This window comes from Malus sylvestris, chromosome 10 (assembly GCF_916048215.2).
Source record: "Malus sylvestris chromosome 10, drMalSylv7.2, whole genome shotgun sequence".
Classification (NCBI taxonomy): Eukaryota; Viridiplantae; Streptophyta; class Magnoliopsida; order Rosales; family Rosaceae; genus Malus; species Malus sylvestris.
The window spans coordinates 29,970,943-29,985,471 of NC_062269.1; the positions used below are offsets into that span (position 1 = coordinate 29,970,943).

Below are 14,529 nucleotides of genomic sequence, written 5' to 3' on the forward strand. Positions count from 1 at the left end.
CCTATTATTGCTTCTTCTTTCTCCAATTTTCTTCTTTCTTTCCTGTGTCTTCCTTCTTTTTCTTCTTGTGTGCAACCCAATGGTGGGTACCGCATGCTCGATGTACGTAATGGTTAGCTAAAAGTCTTGGCAGGCAGGTCTTGACAGTCTGTTAGCCTAGACACACCTTGGTAGATGTAGATAAAAGAACACAACATCTAACCATAGATGTCATCACAAGCTTTTGGCGAATGTTGGTAGATTTTGATAAGTCTCTCCACCACGAAATGGTACAATGGATTTTTTTGTTTGGTCGAATCATGACCCATTATTGTAAAATTCTTGTTTCGTCACTGCCTATGTCCATCATAGATCATTTGGTGGGTCCCACATCAAGGACAATCTTGTGACCCTACAATCACACGCATCCAAAAATATTGTTCTGTGATAGAAAATTGAACAGATGAAACTCTTCTGAGTTCATGATTCATGTAGTACAATATTATTCAATTTAAATTTGTTCCAGTAGTTAATTAATCATATTTTCTCTTGATATGTCAATTTTCGATCCCTTATGAATGAAATTGTTCACGTGCCTTCGGTAATTCGATTGGGGTTTAGCTGATTTGGTCAAGAATTATATGTCACGTTATTTTCGTATCATAATTAGGTACAAATCCTAGTTGCATGGCCGGACCAATTTAATAATATTAGTTACCGTGATTATGATTAAACACTTGTTTCATAATAAGATTATTAATAGTTAATGATATTTCAATCATAGTAAGGCATGTTGTCCACAAACGTCACTAGCATAAGACAATGCAGAAAAGCTTCATTATATGATTGTTACTAAGGAGGCATGCAATAATGAAATGCTCTTGAACTTCAAGACTTAGAAGAGCTTGAATTTCCTACAAAATGAATGACTCAACTATCCCAAATTACTCAATTATTCCAAATTTAACATTTTCAAATCGAGAAAATCACATACTCATTACATATTATAAACCACATCTCTAACGAAAATTATCAGGCTCGCGGTAAACCTCTGTTTTATGTTATAACGAAAATTATCAGACTTGCGGTAAAAAGTTAATTACAATGTTCTGTTTTATGTTATAACTAAAAAGTTAATTACAAAGTTAATTAACCCCATTTTATAATATAAATAAAAAGGGGGATTTTGGAGGGTTTCATATGAAATTGGTTGGCTCTTTGTCCATATATGTGGCATATTGCTATAGTAACCTTGACCCCCCACAACAAGATTTCTTGTAACTTTGGTTTTTCTTGAAACTTCTTACTATAACTAACTAGTTACAAAAGCATGACCTTTGCTATATAGGAGGGTAATGTATTAAGAAATTCTAACAGGCAACATAGACATTATCATCCTTATTAACCATATAATTAAATATTTAGCCAACCTTTGGCCCTCTATAAATTAAATATTTCCAACAAGGGAATCAAAAGCCTCTTTTAAATTCCATCTCCCCACCACACATAACCTAAATTTTTCTTCCAAGGATCCAAGTATGCTTCAATAGTTCAGAGAAGAACTAGTGCTTCTTTTCTGTTGCTAGCTACCAACCCAAATTATCCTTTATCTACAGATTTGAGCTCTCTCCTTATTAGATAAACAGGATTAATTTTAATTAATATGGGGCTGAGAGACATTGGAGCTACACTGCCTCCTGGGTTTCGGTTTTACCCCAGCGATGAGGAGCTGGTCTGCCATTATTTGTACAAAAAGATCACGAATGAAGAAGCTTTGAAGGGTACTTTGGTTGAAATTGACTTGCATACCTGCGAGCCATGGCAGCTTCCTGGTACGTACGTATTACTTTGATTAATTACTATTTCTATATGTAATCACTTTACTAATCTCCTTGGTTTTTTCTTCTTCATTTCTTGAATCTTTTCACCCATCAAGATTCAAGTTGATGAGGATTGTCATGGTTTTTTAGTACTTTTCGGAAAAATAACATTGACCATTTAAAAGATCGATGAAATTAATCTTTTATTCCAAGACAAAGATTTGTTTTCTTTTCCGGGTCGGAAATCACAAAGATTTGTTTAAGTTGTGGTGTTTTTGTGTCATGGTGGATGACATGATGAATTTCGAAAAAGATCAGAGAGAAAGTTGATGACTGACTTTCGAAAAAGATCAGTGAGAAAAGAGAAAATGGAATTTTCTTTCTTTCTATATTTTTATTTCCTACAGTTCTTTTTATTGATTTCATTCTACATACATATGTATAGCCAACTTTTTTCCCATCACATGGCCTTCAATTCATTACTAATTATACATAATTGCCAAAAAAAACAAAAATATATAGGAGACTTGAATCCATAATATTTTCATCTTCAAACTTAAGCATATACCATGTGATTTTACTCGGATAAGGTTTTGCAGATGCCGCTTGGGTTTTATGTAAGTCATTATGTTTTTTGAGTAATGAAATCCTACTTTGACCCAAAAAAAAGTTAATAACATCATACCATTACATCTCATCAATATTGAGACTAAACTAGAGTTCACAATTAAGGTATTTACATGTCTATACTTTTACAAATATTATGTATGAATTAAAAATAATATGTATATGTGTGTGTGTGTGTGTGTGAGTCAGGCCATGGCTGGGTAGATCAAACTTTTGAGGAAGAATGACTCCTGAAATATGTATGGAATCTCTAGCCATACCAGATGTCATAGGGATTCCTACCTTTTCAACCAAGAGAATAATTAATTAATTACTAATACGTTATTTCACATCTCTTCGATTTGCCACAAACAGTCAGCACTATGCATGCTTGTTTCATCCCTTGGTTTACTATAATACAAGTTTTTATTATAAAAATAGCAGATATAGTTTTCATATACGTAAGTATTCCGTATATCCTCTCTCTCTCTTTCTCTCTTTCTCTCTCTCTCTCTCTCTCTCTCTCATACACACACACACAGCTGTTTTCATGCAAATCGTGTGGCTATAATTCGATCATTTGATGCCTGCTGTCATGTGCAACAATCGTCCCCAGTTGCCCATACATATCGAAACCGTCCATTTGAAGTGGGACCTTTGCTTTGTTTATAAACGGGCCAGATGTTTTCATGCCTAGCAAGCTAGATGTGATCGATCTTCTGTGCTTAGTGTATCATTAATAGCTACTAATTATAATTATCCTTATCCTTGTTATTTCAAATAGGAATCATCTACCTACCACCCATATGTCCCAATTGTCATATAGTTAATTTCCTTGGCCTGATCTGACAGGGTCTTCTAAACTATGTATTAATTGTGAGATACCTTGAATAGTAATTAGTTTTCTTTATCTTCTTAGGCAACCATCAGATAAGAAGGAATAAATAGAAACTTTAGGTTATTCTTAGGAGCAAATCTGCTTAATTTATAGCCTTTGTATGTCTTTTCAGTCCATCCGTCCGTAATATAAGAGAGAGATACACAACTAAATATATAACCAAAAATAGGTAGAAATTTCTCTAACCTCAGAGCCAGAAATTTAAAGATAAACTATAGATTACTTTAAATTTTATTTTATTTCTTTTAAATAAACTAAATGGTTACTCATGGTTTTGTCTTTAGTGAAAATGTGACGCGTGCATTATCGTACTTCCCAATTCTCTTTTTTTTTTTTAAGGCATGCATCACTTCAACACACAATTATTCATCAAGAATATCATCAAATTTTCCATGTTCAGATAATCAGAGTGATTTGTGCCTTTGAACCCTAATGGATATATATGGTCCTTACCTATCACTCATCTCTTAGTCTCAGCTTAGTTTCCTTAGACATAACTCGATCGTCTGAAGATGATCTTGACTTGCCAACACATTTGGTAACTCAAAACTTTAAGTTTTTTGATCTTTTAAGTGAAAAAAGAAGAAGATAAAATGAAGCAATGTTACATAACAAATGTCACTTTTCTTACTTTTGACCAATTTTCAGACCCTACAATTCTTTGATAGGGGACTTTTGTAAGTACTTTTTGTTTGGCCAGAAGTTAATTTCAATGACAAGAATATTGATAATGCTACATACGAAAATTCCTAATTAGCTATTGCATGCATATATATATAGCAAATGATATAAGATTAATGATAATGGTGATAGTGAAACTTTTGTAATTCTATTTTGGTTACTGTAGAGGTGGCAAAGCTGAATGCCAATGAGTGGTACTTCTTCAGCTTCCGTGACCGTAAGTATGCGACGGGGTTCCGGACCAATCGGGCGACAACATCTGGATACTGGAAAGCCACGGGGAAAGATCGGATGGTGATGGAGCCAGGAACTGGGGAGATCGTAGGGATGAGAAAGACTTTGGTGTTCTATCGGAATAGAGCTCCTAATGGAATCAAAACTGGTTGGATTATGCATGAGTTCCGGCTGGAGACGCCACATATGCCTCCTAAGGTAATTTCATTCCTAGTACTCTTCATATATTATCTAAATTTCCATATAATAACTAATATATATGTGTGTGTGTGTGTATTATATCTTGCATGCACACGCCACAAATATTCTTCACCTTAAGATATAAAGTTTAATATTCAGTCACGTGAAATTCAAATCTGCACGTCAGAACAGACCCATCGTTTATTGGTACACCAATGCAACATTCACTCCAGTGAACTGTCTTTGAGTGAGAGATCATCAATCACAGGAAACCGGAAGGACAGTATGGGGTTCAGGCATCAGCATCATCCATGGAAAATTTTGAAACAGTCCAAAATTTGGTGGGAAAGTATGAGTTGATGTATCATGTATCTATAACTCATCATAGTAACATTCACACGGTATACGATATTTATTTCGTGCGTGCATCTAATACACCATGTTGCATGTTAATATGATGCATTAATCAACTCAAATTATATCACTTCTACATAAACTAATTAATGAAACTGAGCTATAATCATTCAAATCGCAACAATATATTGTAGCATTCTATATATTTCATTAAACATATGTATATTTTTAATAATGTTTTTACATGTTTTAACTGCATTTTTGCAAATTAAGCTCACTATTTTGTTCTTTTGTTTCACAGGAAGACTGGGTTTTGTGCAGAGTTTTCCACAAAGGCAAGGGACCAGAGAACAGCACTAAACTCAGCCCCCATGATTTTATGTTGGAGACCACACCATGCACTGTTCCTTTAAATTTAGTTCCATCTCCTTCAACTCATGGCCAAACAATGCCTTGTGTGTACAACCACAACCAAAGCAACTCTTTCCTGAATCTCCTGCAGCTTTCTCATCAGGAAAAATACACCAACTCTTCCATCCCCGAATTAAACGCGAAAAACGACTGCGAGTATGGGTTTCTATGGGACATGAATTTAGAAGACGGCAGCTTCGACAATGGGGTGGCTCCAAATTTGGACGAGATGAGATTTGAGGTGGATGAGAACAGCATGGTTTTGCTCTAAATGAAGAAACAGACATATTCCAAACCTCATATTAGACAGATACCCAATTTGTTGATTTGTGACATATATTTATGTTTGTGGTCTATATATATATATATGGCTTGATTGGAAAAAGGTTTATGCGTGCTTAGTCTTTGTGTCTAGGGTTTTTTTCTTTCTTTTCCTCTTGTATACAGTCCTGCAGGCATTTGTATAAAATATCATCAACAATTTAGTGTCAGACACATTTATACTTCCAATATATCCTTCAAACAAGTGATAATGAAGCTCCATTTTGATCTGTCATAGACTTTGGCAAGATCTATCCTTCTATTTTTTTAAAGAAAATTGAGGTTCCACACCATAAAATTAATTGATACTATGAGAAGTAGCCAAACTTTTATGAACATGCAAATTAGATCCTTTAATTTCCCGACATAGAATTTACATTCTCAACATTCTCTTATAACACGTGATCCTGAAACCATATATCTTCATCAGTCGACAGTTTAAGTTTGCTGTATGCAGCAGTACATTATTCTTAATTTCTGGCACCATGGACCATAGCTGTATTGTCTGTTTATAATTATTGTTCGAAAACTTAAACCAGTTTCCTTCTTTGTTCTATTGATTTTGACAGGACAATCATGAGTGTAGCCTGGTAGGACAATGAAGAATACGTTTTATTTAAAAATTTATATATACTTAGAAATCATGCAGGTAATAAAAATAACTTTGAAGTGTAAACTATTGTTTCTTCTAATTTGGTATTGCTTTTTCCTTGGTGGTTAGTGCTCATTTTAGTCAAATTACATAGACATTATTCAATTATATGTATACAGTATTATTAATAATAATGATGAATTAATTAATCTGCTTGCACGTAAATATATAGAAAGAAGAAAACCAGATTGAAGATGCATTGCAAATGACAAAAAAATCCTAATGCCCGATATGACAAGGGGGGTTAATCGTATGACTACCATGTAATGAATGTGTCCATGTTTGTTAAACCCTCAAGAGAATTCAGATTAACATACATATTTTCAACATTACACGTACACCAACAAATAATTATACATGATAGAACACCTTGTTTATCCCTTCATATAATGTTAAGACGGTTGATATGATTACACGTCACTTGCGCATTATGATAAGACTCACATCCATCAATGATCAAGAATAAATTCTACGCACTCTCATGTACGACCAACCCTAGTAAATAATGTCAAAGAAGGTTGTATCAAAATTTATAAAAGCATATATATATATATATTAGTGAGGCTAGTTGGTAAGACAATGTCCGTCCTCTTGCACGTAAATTAATACGAATTCCCTATATGGAGATTACAGTAGTTTAGGAAAGACCCATGACTTCAAAATCGGTTGAGCTGAATTTACATTACGTACTAGCCTATTAGAAAACTCGACAATTACAAGACTCTCATACACCCCGGCTATGTTAAAATTTAGGTTGGACTAAGAGGGTTTTTATAAATACATTCAATATTATCTACACTGGGGTGAGGGAGTGAGCTCAACTTCACAATGGGTTAGCCATAATACTTTTGTTTGAATTAGCGTTTGGCGAGAACCAAATCTAAGACTCTCACTTACACGTAAAGAAGAATATCATTAAACCGTGACCGTAATACTAAGTGACGGTTGAATTAAGAGTTACCCATACGGCCTTAGGTATACGTCCGTCCTCTTGGAATATTGATTTATTAAAAGAATTCATAAAGAAAAGAAAGAAAAAAAAAAGTGAACAAACTGCACAGAGGCCCATCAGTCTTTGTTTGGGCCACCGAAGAGTTAAACCTGGTGTACTAAAATGATGAAAAGCCCATCGTGGAGCTACAAGAACCGGCATTGTGTGATCCAATTCAAGATCCGACAGCCATTCGAACTTGAGCACGTTTTCCTTTCGAGTTCATTTGCCCAGCCATAAAAAAACCTGGATTTCAACTGAAGGACGAACAAATCCCGCCAATTTCAGCTTCTGGGTAAGCATTAATTTCTCCCTGCAAAAAGTAGGAGTTTTGTTTTTTCTTGTTTTATTTTTCTTCCTTTTTTGGTGTATTTTGTGATGATACTGATGAAGAACTGCTCGGTGGTGCTAAGTGATTCTTTAAACTTCTGGGTTTTTAATTTTTATCAAATTGGGATAAACCCAATTTATATTTTTGCTGAGTGGTTCATGGGTAGGGAAGATTTGTGCACATGGATTCTGAATTGTTTGATTTTTCAGTCTAATTACATTTTTTGTTCTATTATCTGTTCAGTTTTTATTCACTTTTTTTCGCTCTATTTGTATATTTTTTAAATTTTCCCGCCGCACTTGTGTATATTACTGAGCTAGATAACATTCAATTGTACCAATTAAATTACTACTTTTTAATTCTAATATAAAATAAAAAAAATGCTAGTGAAAACGAAAGCATCACTGGAAATAAAAAAAGAGATGATATAATCACAGGTTGTAATTGTAAACCCCAATCTCCTTATTTGTATGATTAGATCAATGCCCGTTTTCGGTTTTTGTGGTTGTGTTGTTGGATATCTTGAGATAATATGTTCTTGTTAGTTAGTTATCCTTTGGAATAGAACATGAGCAGCTTGTGTGAACTGTTGAACAATGGTTACCACTTCGATGTTTTCTCAATACGCTGTTTTAGATTGTGAATATATAAATTCATCAATCATTTTCATTAGTGTGTGATTTTGTTTCAAGTGTTTTTTCATTTTTCACTTTTCCTTGCAGTACCGTTGGTTGTAGAAAGCAACAACGACCTTTCTACATTGTGAGAATATGGCACATAATTCAGTTCCGCCTGGTTTTGTGTGTCGTACATCCTTCGTGCTGAAGAGAGTAAACACTGTTGAAGAAACCAAGAATGCCTTTGTTGATGCTTCTAGTGAAGAGCCAGTCCAGATGGATACCACGTCTGACCTGACTGACATGGATAAGTTGAAAAGACAGAGGCCATGGATACTTTTCGACCGAAGTGATCTCAACTCAGAGGAGTCTGACTGTGAACAGTTTAATACGGTTTATTCCTCTCTTCCTCCTTTGTGTGTGTGTGTGTGCGTGTGAATATTTATTTGCTGCAGTTAAAGCATATTACTGCCTCACTTGAATCTTAACTTGGTTATGTATGCTGATTAGGAGCTTGTATATGTGTAGAGAGTAATAACTCCAGGTTACATGGTTCATCGCCATCTTAACTACAGAATAGAGTATTTATATGCTTTATATGATGATACTGAGACTTTTTTTTTGGAATAAAAAAAGGACGAGATTTTAGTGCTTAGAGAAACGGAATATTATCTAAAGTGGAGAAATTGTACGTACCTTCGTAGTATTTGTTCTTATACTGTTGAGTAGGTTTAAGTTTATGGCTAACATTTTTAAAGGGGTAATCAATGTTCTAAAATATGTACTTGAAAATATCGAGGTCTTTGAGCCTTATAACCTCCTTTCTGTTTAGGAATTGTGGTGAAGGGTGAGATTCAGTGCTCAATCCCCTGCTGGTGCATGTATTGTGTTCTTATCAATTGTCAAAAGGAAAAATGTTGAGAGCTACTGTACGACAATTTCACTATGGCTTTATTCTAATCATTTCCTGAAGTTACATACATTTTCATTTTCAGGAACCCGCTACAAAACATTGCCTTCCGAAAGGTGTTACTCACGGATGTCCAGATTGCAGTGGTTGCCTGAAGGTTGATTTTCATTCACTAAGTTGATTCTCTTCCCTTTGAATTGTATAGTTATTAGGTACTAGTTTCAACATTTGCATTCGCCTTTGATTTTCAAAAATCATTACTGTGTCCAGTTCGCTCTGTCACATAATGTTTGTAAATTCTTGAAATAGGTGACTGGAAGGTGGCGTCCTGAAGATGCAAGAACAGATGTCCTTGAAGAAGCACCTCTTTTCTACCCTACAGAAGAGGTGATCCTTTTTCTGACTTTTACGACATTTGAATTTGTTTCGGGACTGACATCTTCGCTGAATCCTTTGTTTTAAAATTTTAATGCTCAATTTTTTGCTTATAAAATTTCAATCCTTCAATTTCTAAAGGAGTTTGATTTTGTCCGGCAGGAATTTAAAGACACTCTTAAGTATGTTGCAAATATACGTGCAAGAGCAGAGCAATATGGTATCTGTCGTATTATTCCTCCTCCTTCCTGGAAACCTCCGTGTCTTATTGAAGGAAAAAAAAAATGGAAAAGTTCTACATTTTCTACACATATTCAGCGAATTGATGGGATACGAAATCAGTATTCACCTAGTAAAATGGTTGGCTTAAATGAAAGCCCAAAAAGGAAGAGGAGAAGAATCTTGACAGTGGGATTGGACTGTGGATCTACCTCAAGTCCAGGTGAAACTGAACATTCATATATCAAAGGTTTTGAAACAGAACCTGGACAAGAATTCACTCTTGAGAATTTTAGGAGTTATGCTGCTGATTTCAAGCGTCAGTATTTCCGCAAAAGTGAAATTGCTGGTGGTCAAGAGAAGTGGGTGCCATCACTGGAGAATATTGACGCTGAATATAAACGTATAGCTGAAAACCCAACTGAAGAAATTGAGGTGCGTTCAGAAATTGGGACGATCATTTTGTTACCTTCTGCTTTTCTATTGTGGAAGCTTGCTGTTAATTATCATCTTGGTGTACTTTGAAGGTGCTTTGTGGTGATAATTTGGAGACTAAAGCTCTTGGAAGCGGATTTCCAACAGTATCCAGTGATTCCAATCCTTTGGAAAAGTCAGATTACCCTGAATATTTAGCTTCAGGTTGGAACCTAAATAATCTACCCAGATTGCCCAGTTCTCTTCTTTCTTTTGAAAGCCATGACACTTGCCATATTTTGGCGCCTCGGACTCGTGTAGGAATGTGCTTTTCATCTTTTCATTGGGTAAGATTTGATAATTTCCAGGGCTCTCATGTTGCATCTGTTGCTGAAAATGTTATATTTTTAAAAAAAAGTAGGATAAAGTATTCTTTTGGAACTTTATAGATAACGTATGTGGTTGCCTTGTGTTGTTTTTAGTTATATAATCTATGAATTTTTAAACAGAAAGTTGAAGAGCACCGCTTATACTCACTGTCTTACTTGCATCTGGGTGCTCCTAAAATTTGGTATGGTGTCCCTGGTAAATACTACGTTAATTTTGAGGCAGCCGTGAGGAGTTCATTTCCAGATTCATCCAAACTAGAACACCCTGAATTGCATCATATGCTGGTGAGCTACTAGGATTATGATTCCCCCCTCCCATTTTTGTCAAAGTTCAACATTCAAAGTATCCGGTATTTTACAAGAGATGTTAACTTCTCTGTTGTCTTCTACTAGTATGTAGAGACCTTTCATGTCATGTAATTTTTGGTACAGGTTAAACAAATATCCCCATCTGCATTGAAATCACAGGGTGTACCAGTCTTCCGTTGCATTCAGTCTCCCGGGGAGTTTGTTCTTGTCCTTCCAAGGGCTTATCATTCAGGATTTGATTCTGGTTTTAATTTTTCCGAGACAGCATGTGTTGCTCCCTTGGACTGGTTGCCTCATGGACAGGATGCCGTTGAACTTTACTGTGAACAGGGGAGGAGAACATCTATATCACATGATAAGCTGCTGCTCGGAGCAGCTAGAGAGGCTGTGAGGGCACAATGGGATTCACTGTTCAGGAAGAACGCTGCGGATAATATATTCTGGAAAGATGTCCGTGGAAAGGATGGGATCTTAACACATGCATTCAAGGTAATTCCTCAGATTCTATCGCATCATATTATAGTCAACTGCTGATCCTGTATGTATCCTACATATCCTACATGATTTTGAACATTATCAAACTGACACCATACAATCATATGTCAGTTTTGCTTTTTGATTAAAGGGATTGTATTTTTAGGTCTTCTATCTCTCCTTTTCTTTCTCTGGTTTATATTTTACACCTAGTGAGACAGGTTATGCGTCTCCAAACTTGATTCGATGACCTGATTTTGTTTTATCTGTAGTCGCGCCTCAAGTCTGAAGGCAGTAGAAGGAAATATCTCTTCAACTCTGCAAAATCAGAGAGGATGAAATCAAATTTTAATGTTACAAGCAAAAGGGAATGCAGCATTTGTCTCTGTGATCTGCATTTTTCTGCAGTAGTTTGTTCTTGTTGTGAAGACAGATATTCATGTCTGCTACACGCAAAGCAGCTCTGTTCTTGTGCTTGGAGTGACAAGATTTTCCTCTACCGTCACGAGATCTGTGATTTACAGCTACTTGTTGAAGCTTTGGAAGGAAAGTTCGACGCAGTCTACAAATGGGGCAAAGATGATCTTGGATTGACGCTGCATATTCCCAAGAACAGTCAAAATTCACCGGGGCATGTGGAGGGTGCCTCTGACGCCAATAAACAGAAAGAGTCCATTTCTCGAATTAGGGAAGAAGTGAAGGCACGGATTCTGCGATCTACAACCTCAAACAAATCAAATTCAAATGATTACCCAACAGGATCCCCCGACTCTGCGACAGCCACTGGGAACGGGAAGAGTTCAGTCTCTAGCATCATGGATAAGGTGAAGGCTCATGCACTCCTCCGATCAACAATCTTCAATGAACTGAAAACAAAGGAGAATATAGTAGGACCTACCATCGGCACAAACACAACAGGAAGCAATGCTACTCTTACGCCGAAAGTGGCTGCAGAGGGGACAACGAATAATGCTTCTCTTCTGCCGAAAGAGGCGATAGACATGATGGAGGGGACATCCGATGTGTCATCTGCAAGTACAAGCGAAACAAGCTCCTCAGACTCCGACGATGTAATACCAGATCTTAACATTCTTCTGCGCGGAAGACAAAATGTTCGATCCCCTCCGGTGAAAAGCAATGTTCCTCAAAAGCTTCCCAAGGGTGGTCGTCCGGCCGACAATTATAAGGCATCTTCTTCGAGCCATTTGGCTTCCAAGAGTGAAACCCCAAGACAGCCTTGTCCTCAGAGTCCAATTCTTATTAGTGATGACAGCGATGGTTAGTTATGCAATGCTGCTGAAATTGTATTTTGTATTGATAACATGTTGGTGCGTTTTTTCTGTTAATACGTTATTGACTATGATCCAGTTTATCGATACCATATTAACAATCTGCTTTGCAACCAAGAACGGGCGTCATTTCTAGAGAAGAACCGATAATCGTCACATTAAATCGTAGTACAAATGTGGTATACAAAGAATTATTAATTAATGCGTAATAATGAATTACAACGTGACATAAAAATATCAAAAATATAGAAGATCACATCTTTCAGAGGCCAGCTGAAACTAATCCATGCAGAGTGACGATCCCAATCACTTGATTCTGGTCATTGATGACCGGCAAGAACTGAACCGGCGACGGCGGCGCTTCCATCTTCTGCATGGCCTCGACCGCCATAGCGTCGGGACCTATTGTTCTGGGATGTCTGTTGCACATTTCACCAACCGTGAGCTTGAAGATAGCTTCCCCACTGGCCTTGAGAGTCCGCCGCAGATCTCCATCGGTGAACGTGCCGATCAGGCGGTGCTCGACGTCGATCACAAGCAGGCAACCACATCCCTTGCTCGTCAGCTCCACCAGCTGCTCCATTATCAGGTCCCCTTCCTTGCAGACCGGAAGCTCGTCTTCCTTTTTCATCACATCTTTCACCTGCAATTTTAGAAAATTAGGAGAAAAGAAAAACCCTAGAATTGGATTGAAGATGATTGAAATTGGAGCTAAGCAAGATCGAACCTTGAAGATGAGGGATTTGCCGATCCTGCCGGCGGGGTGATTGGCGGCGTATTGTTCCTTGGTGAGATTTTTGGCGCCCATGAGCGCGATCGCGACGGTGTCGCCGAAGACCATTTGGATGGCAGTGGAGGTGACCGGAGCCAAATCGAAGGGGCAGAGCTCTCGCTGCAAGGGCAAATGCACGTTCATGTCGCAGACGGAGGCGAGGGCATTGCCGTCAACGGAGGTGACGGAGATGAGGAAGGCGCCTTTGGCCTTGGCGCAGGGGACGAGGCGGAGGAGCTCCTCGGTGGTGCCGGACTTGCTGAAGAGGACCAAAATGTCGGTTTTGGAGAGTGCGCCGATGTCGCCGTGGAGGGCGTCGAGAGGGGAGAGGAAGCCTGAGCGGATGCCGAGGGAGACAAGAGTCTGGGAGATCTTGTGGGCGACGAAGCCGGACTTGCCGACACCTGAGAAAAATATAGTGGCGCCGACGGAGGATTGTAGAAGGAGGGTTTGGGTGAAAGCCAGTGTGCGGGGCAGGTCCAGGTGCTGGAAGAAGAAGTTGAGGTGGCTCTGTTGGGATTTGAACAGGTTTAGGAGGGTAGTTTCGTCCATGCAGAAGGGGGAGGCGGCGGAGGAGGAGAATTGGGTTGTGGTGGTGGTTTTGGTTTTGGGAGGGGAATGCGGATTGATGAAGTCTGCGGAAGAAGGTGGCAGAGAACCCATGATTCCTGTACTGCTCTTGCTTCTAGAGAGAGGGAGGGGGAGGGAGAGAGATCTACGCGTGCTGTCGGTGGCGCTGAAATCTGAATAAATCAAGGGTGGCTCCACCACACACTTATTTTTTAAAAGAAAATTAATGGAAATGACTTAAAAACTTTGAGTTTTAATGATAATGACAAAATAAAGGGTAAAATAAATAGTACCAGGATTGACTTTTAGTGTAAAAATGTGGTTTTTCGTTAAAGTGAACAGTATCTGATGCTTTTCGTTAAAGTTCCCATTTTTTAATTGTTACGCTCTTCTTAATTTCTGACATCGAATGGATTAAAAAAAAAGTGCGAGAAATAAAAATAAGGAGAAATTAAATTCTCATATCTCTTTTTGTTTCTTTATTAATTAAAATTTTATTTTTTTAAATTTTTTATTAAGGTCATTAGATATTAATAACATCATTAATTATTTCAACAATAAAATATTTTTTATTTCTAAATATATTCATTTAGTGTTATGTTACAATTAGTATATTTATATTTATGGATAATTTTTTTATCATATATGTTTATTTTTAGTTTGTACCCATTTTTAATTTGCAACCCATTTTTAATTTGTACCAATTTTCTTTTCAATTTTAATATGTACGCAT

The 14,529-nt window shown here is 37.2% G+C and overlaps 3 protein-coding genes across 5 annotated transcripts; 2 read left to right on the forward strand and 1 right to left on the reverse strand.

Annotated features, from left to right (window-relative positions):
* Positions 1–1,378: 1,378 nt before the first annotated feature.
* LOC126585401 (protein CUP-SHAPED COTYLEDON 3-like) lies at positions 1,379–5,673 on the forward strand. Its single transcript, XM_050249826.1, has 3 exons — positions 1,379–1,811; positions 4,151–4,416; positions 5,054–5,673. Exons 1-3 carry the CDS (start codon positions 1,643–1,645, stop codon positions 5,432–5,434), a joined length of 816 nt encoding a protein of 271 aa, XP_050105783.1. The 5' UTR covers positions 1,379–1,642; the 3' UTR covers positions 5,435–5,673.
* A 1,622-nt stretch (positions 5,674–7,295) lies between these two features.
* On the forward strand, positions 7,296–12,574 carry LOC126585387 (putative lysine-specific demethylase JMJ16). 3 transcript variants are annotated; one of them, XM_050249799.1, is made up of 9 exons: positions 7,296–7,422; positions 8,181–8,468; positions 9,071–9,142; positions 9,295–9,372; positions 9,523–10,014; positions 10,107–10,340; positions 10,503–10,667; positions 10,815–11,180; positions 11,438–12,574. In XM_050249799.1, the coding sequence occupies exons 2-9, from the start codon at positions 8,229–8,231 to the stop codon at positions 12,446–12,448; spliced, it is 2,658 nt and encodes an 885-aa protein (XP_050105756.1). In that variant the 5' UTR covers positions 7,296–7,422; positions 8,181–8,228; the 3' UTR covers positions 12,449–12,574. The 3 variants fall into 3 exon arrangements, with proteins under 3 accessions (XP_050105756.1, XP_050105755.1, XP_050105757.1); XM_050249798.1 differs by having other exon boundaries at positions 7,316–7,422; positions 8,196–8,468; XM_050249800.1 differs by lacking the exon at positions 10,503–10,667 and having other exon boundaries at positions 7,316–7,422; positions 8,196–8,468.
* A 9-nt stretch (positions 12,575–12,583) lies between these two features.
* Positions 12,584–13,982, reverse strand: LOC126585399 (probable arabinose 5-phosphate isomerase). Its single transcript, XM_050249822.1, has 2 exons — positions 13,182–13,982; positions 12,584–13,097 (listed from the first exon to the last, which is right to left on the reverse strand). The coding sequence occupies exons 1-2, from the start codon at positions 13,887–13,889 to the stop codon at positions 12,717–12,719; spliced, it is 1,089 nt and encodes a 362-aa protein (XP_050105779.1). The 5' UTR covers positions 13,890–13,982; the 3' UTR covers positions 12,584–12,716.
* Between the last annotated feature and the right edge of the window lie 547 nt (positions 13,983–14,529).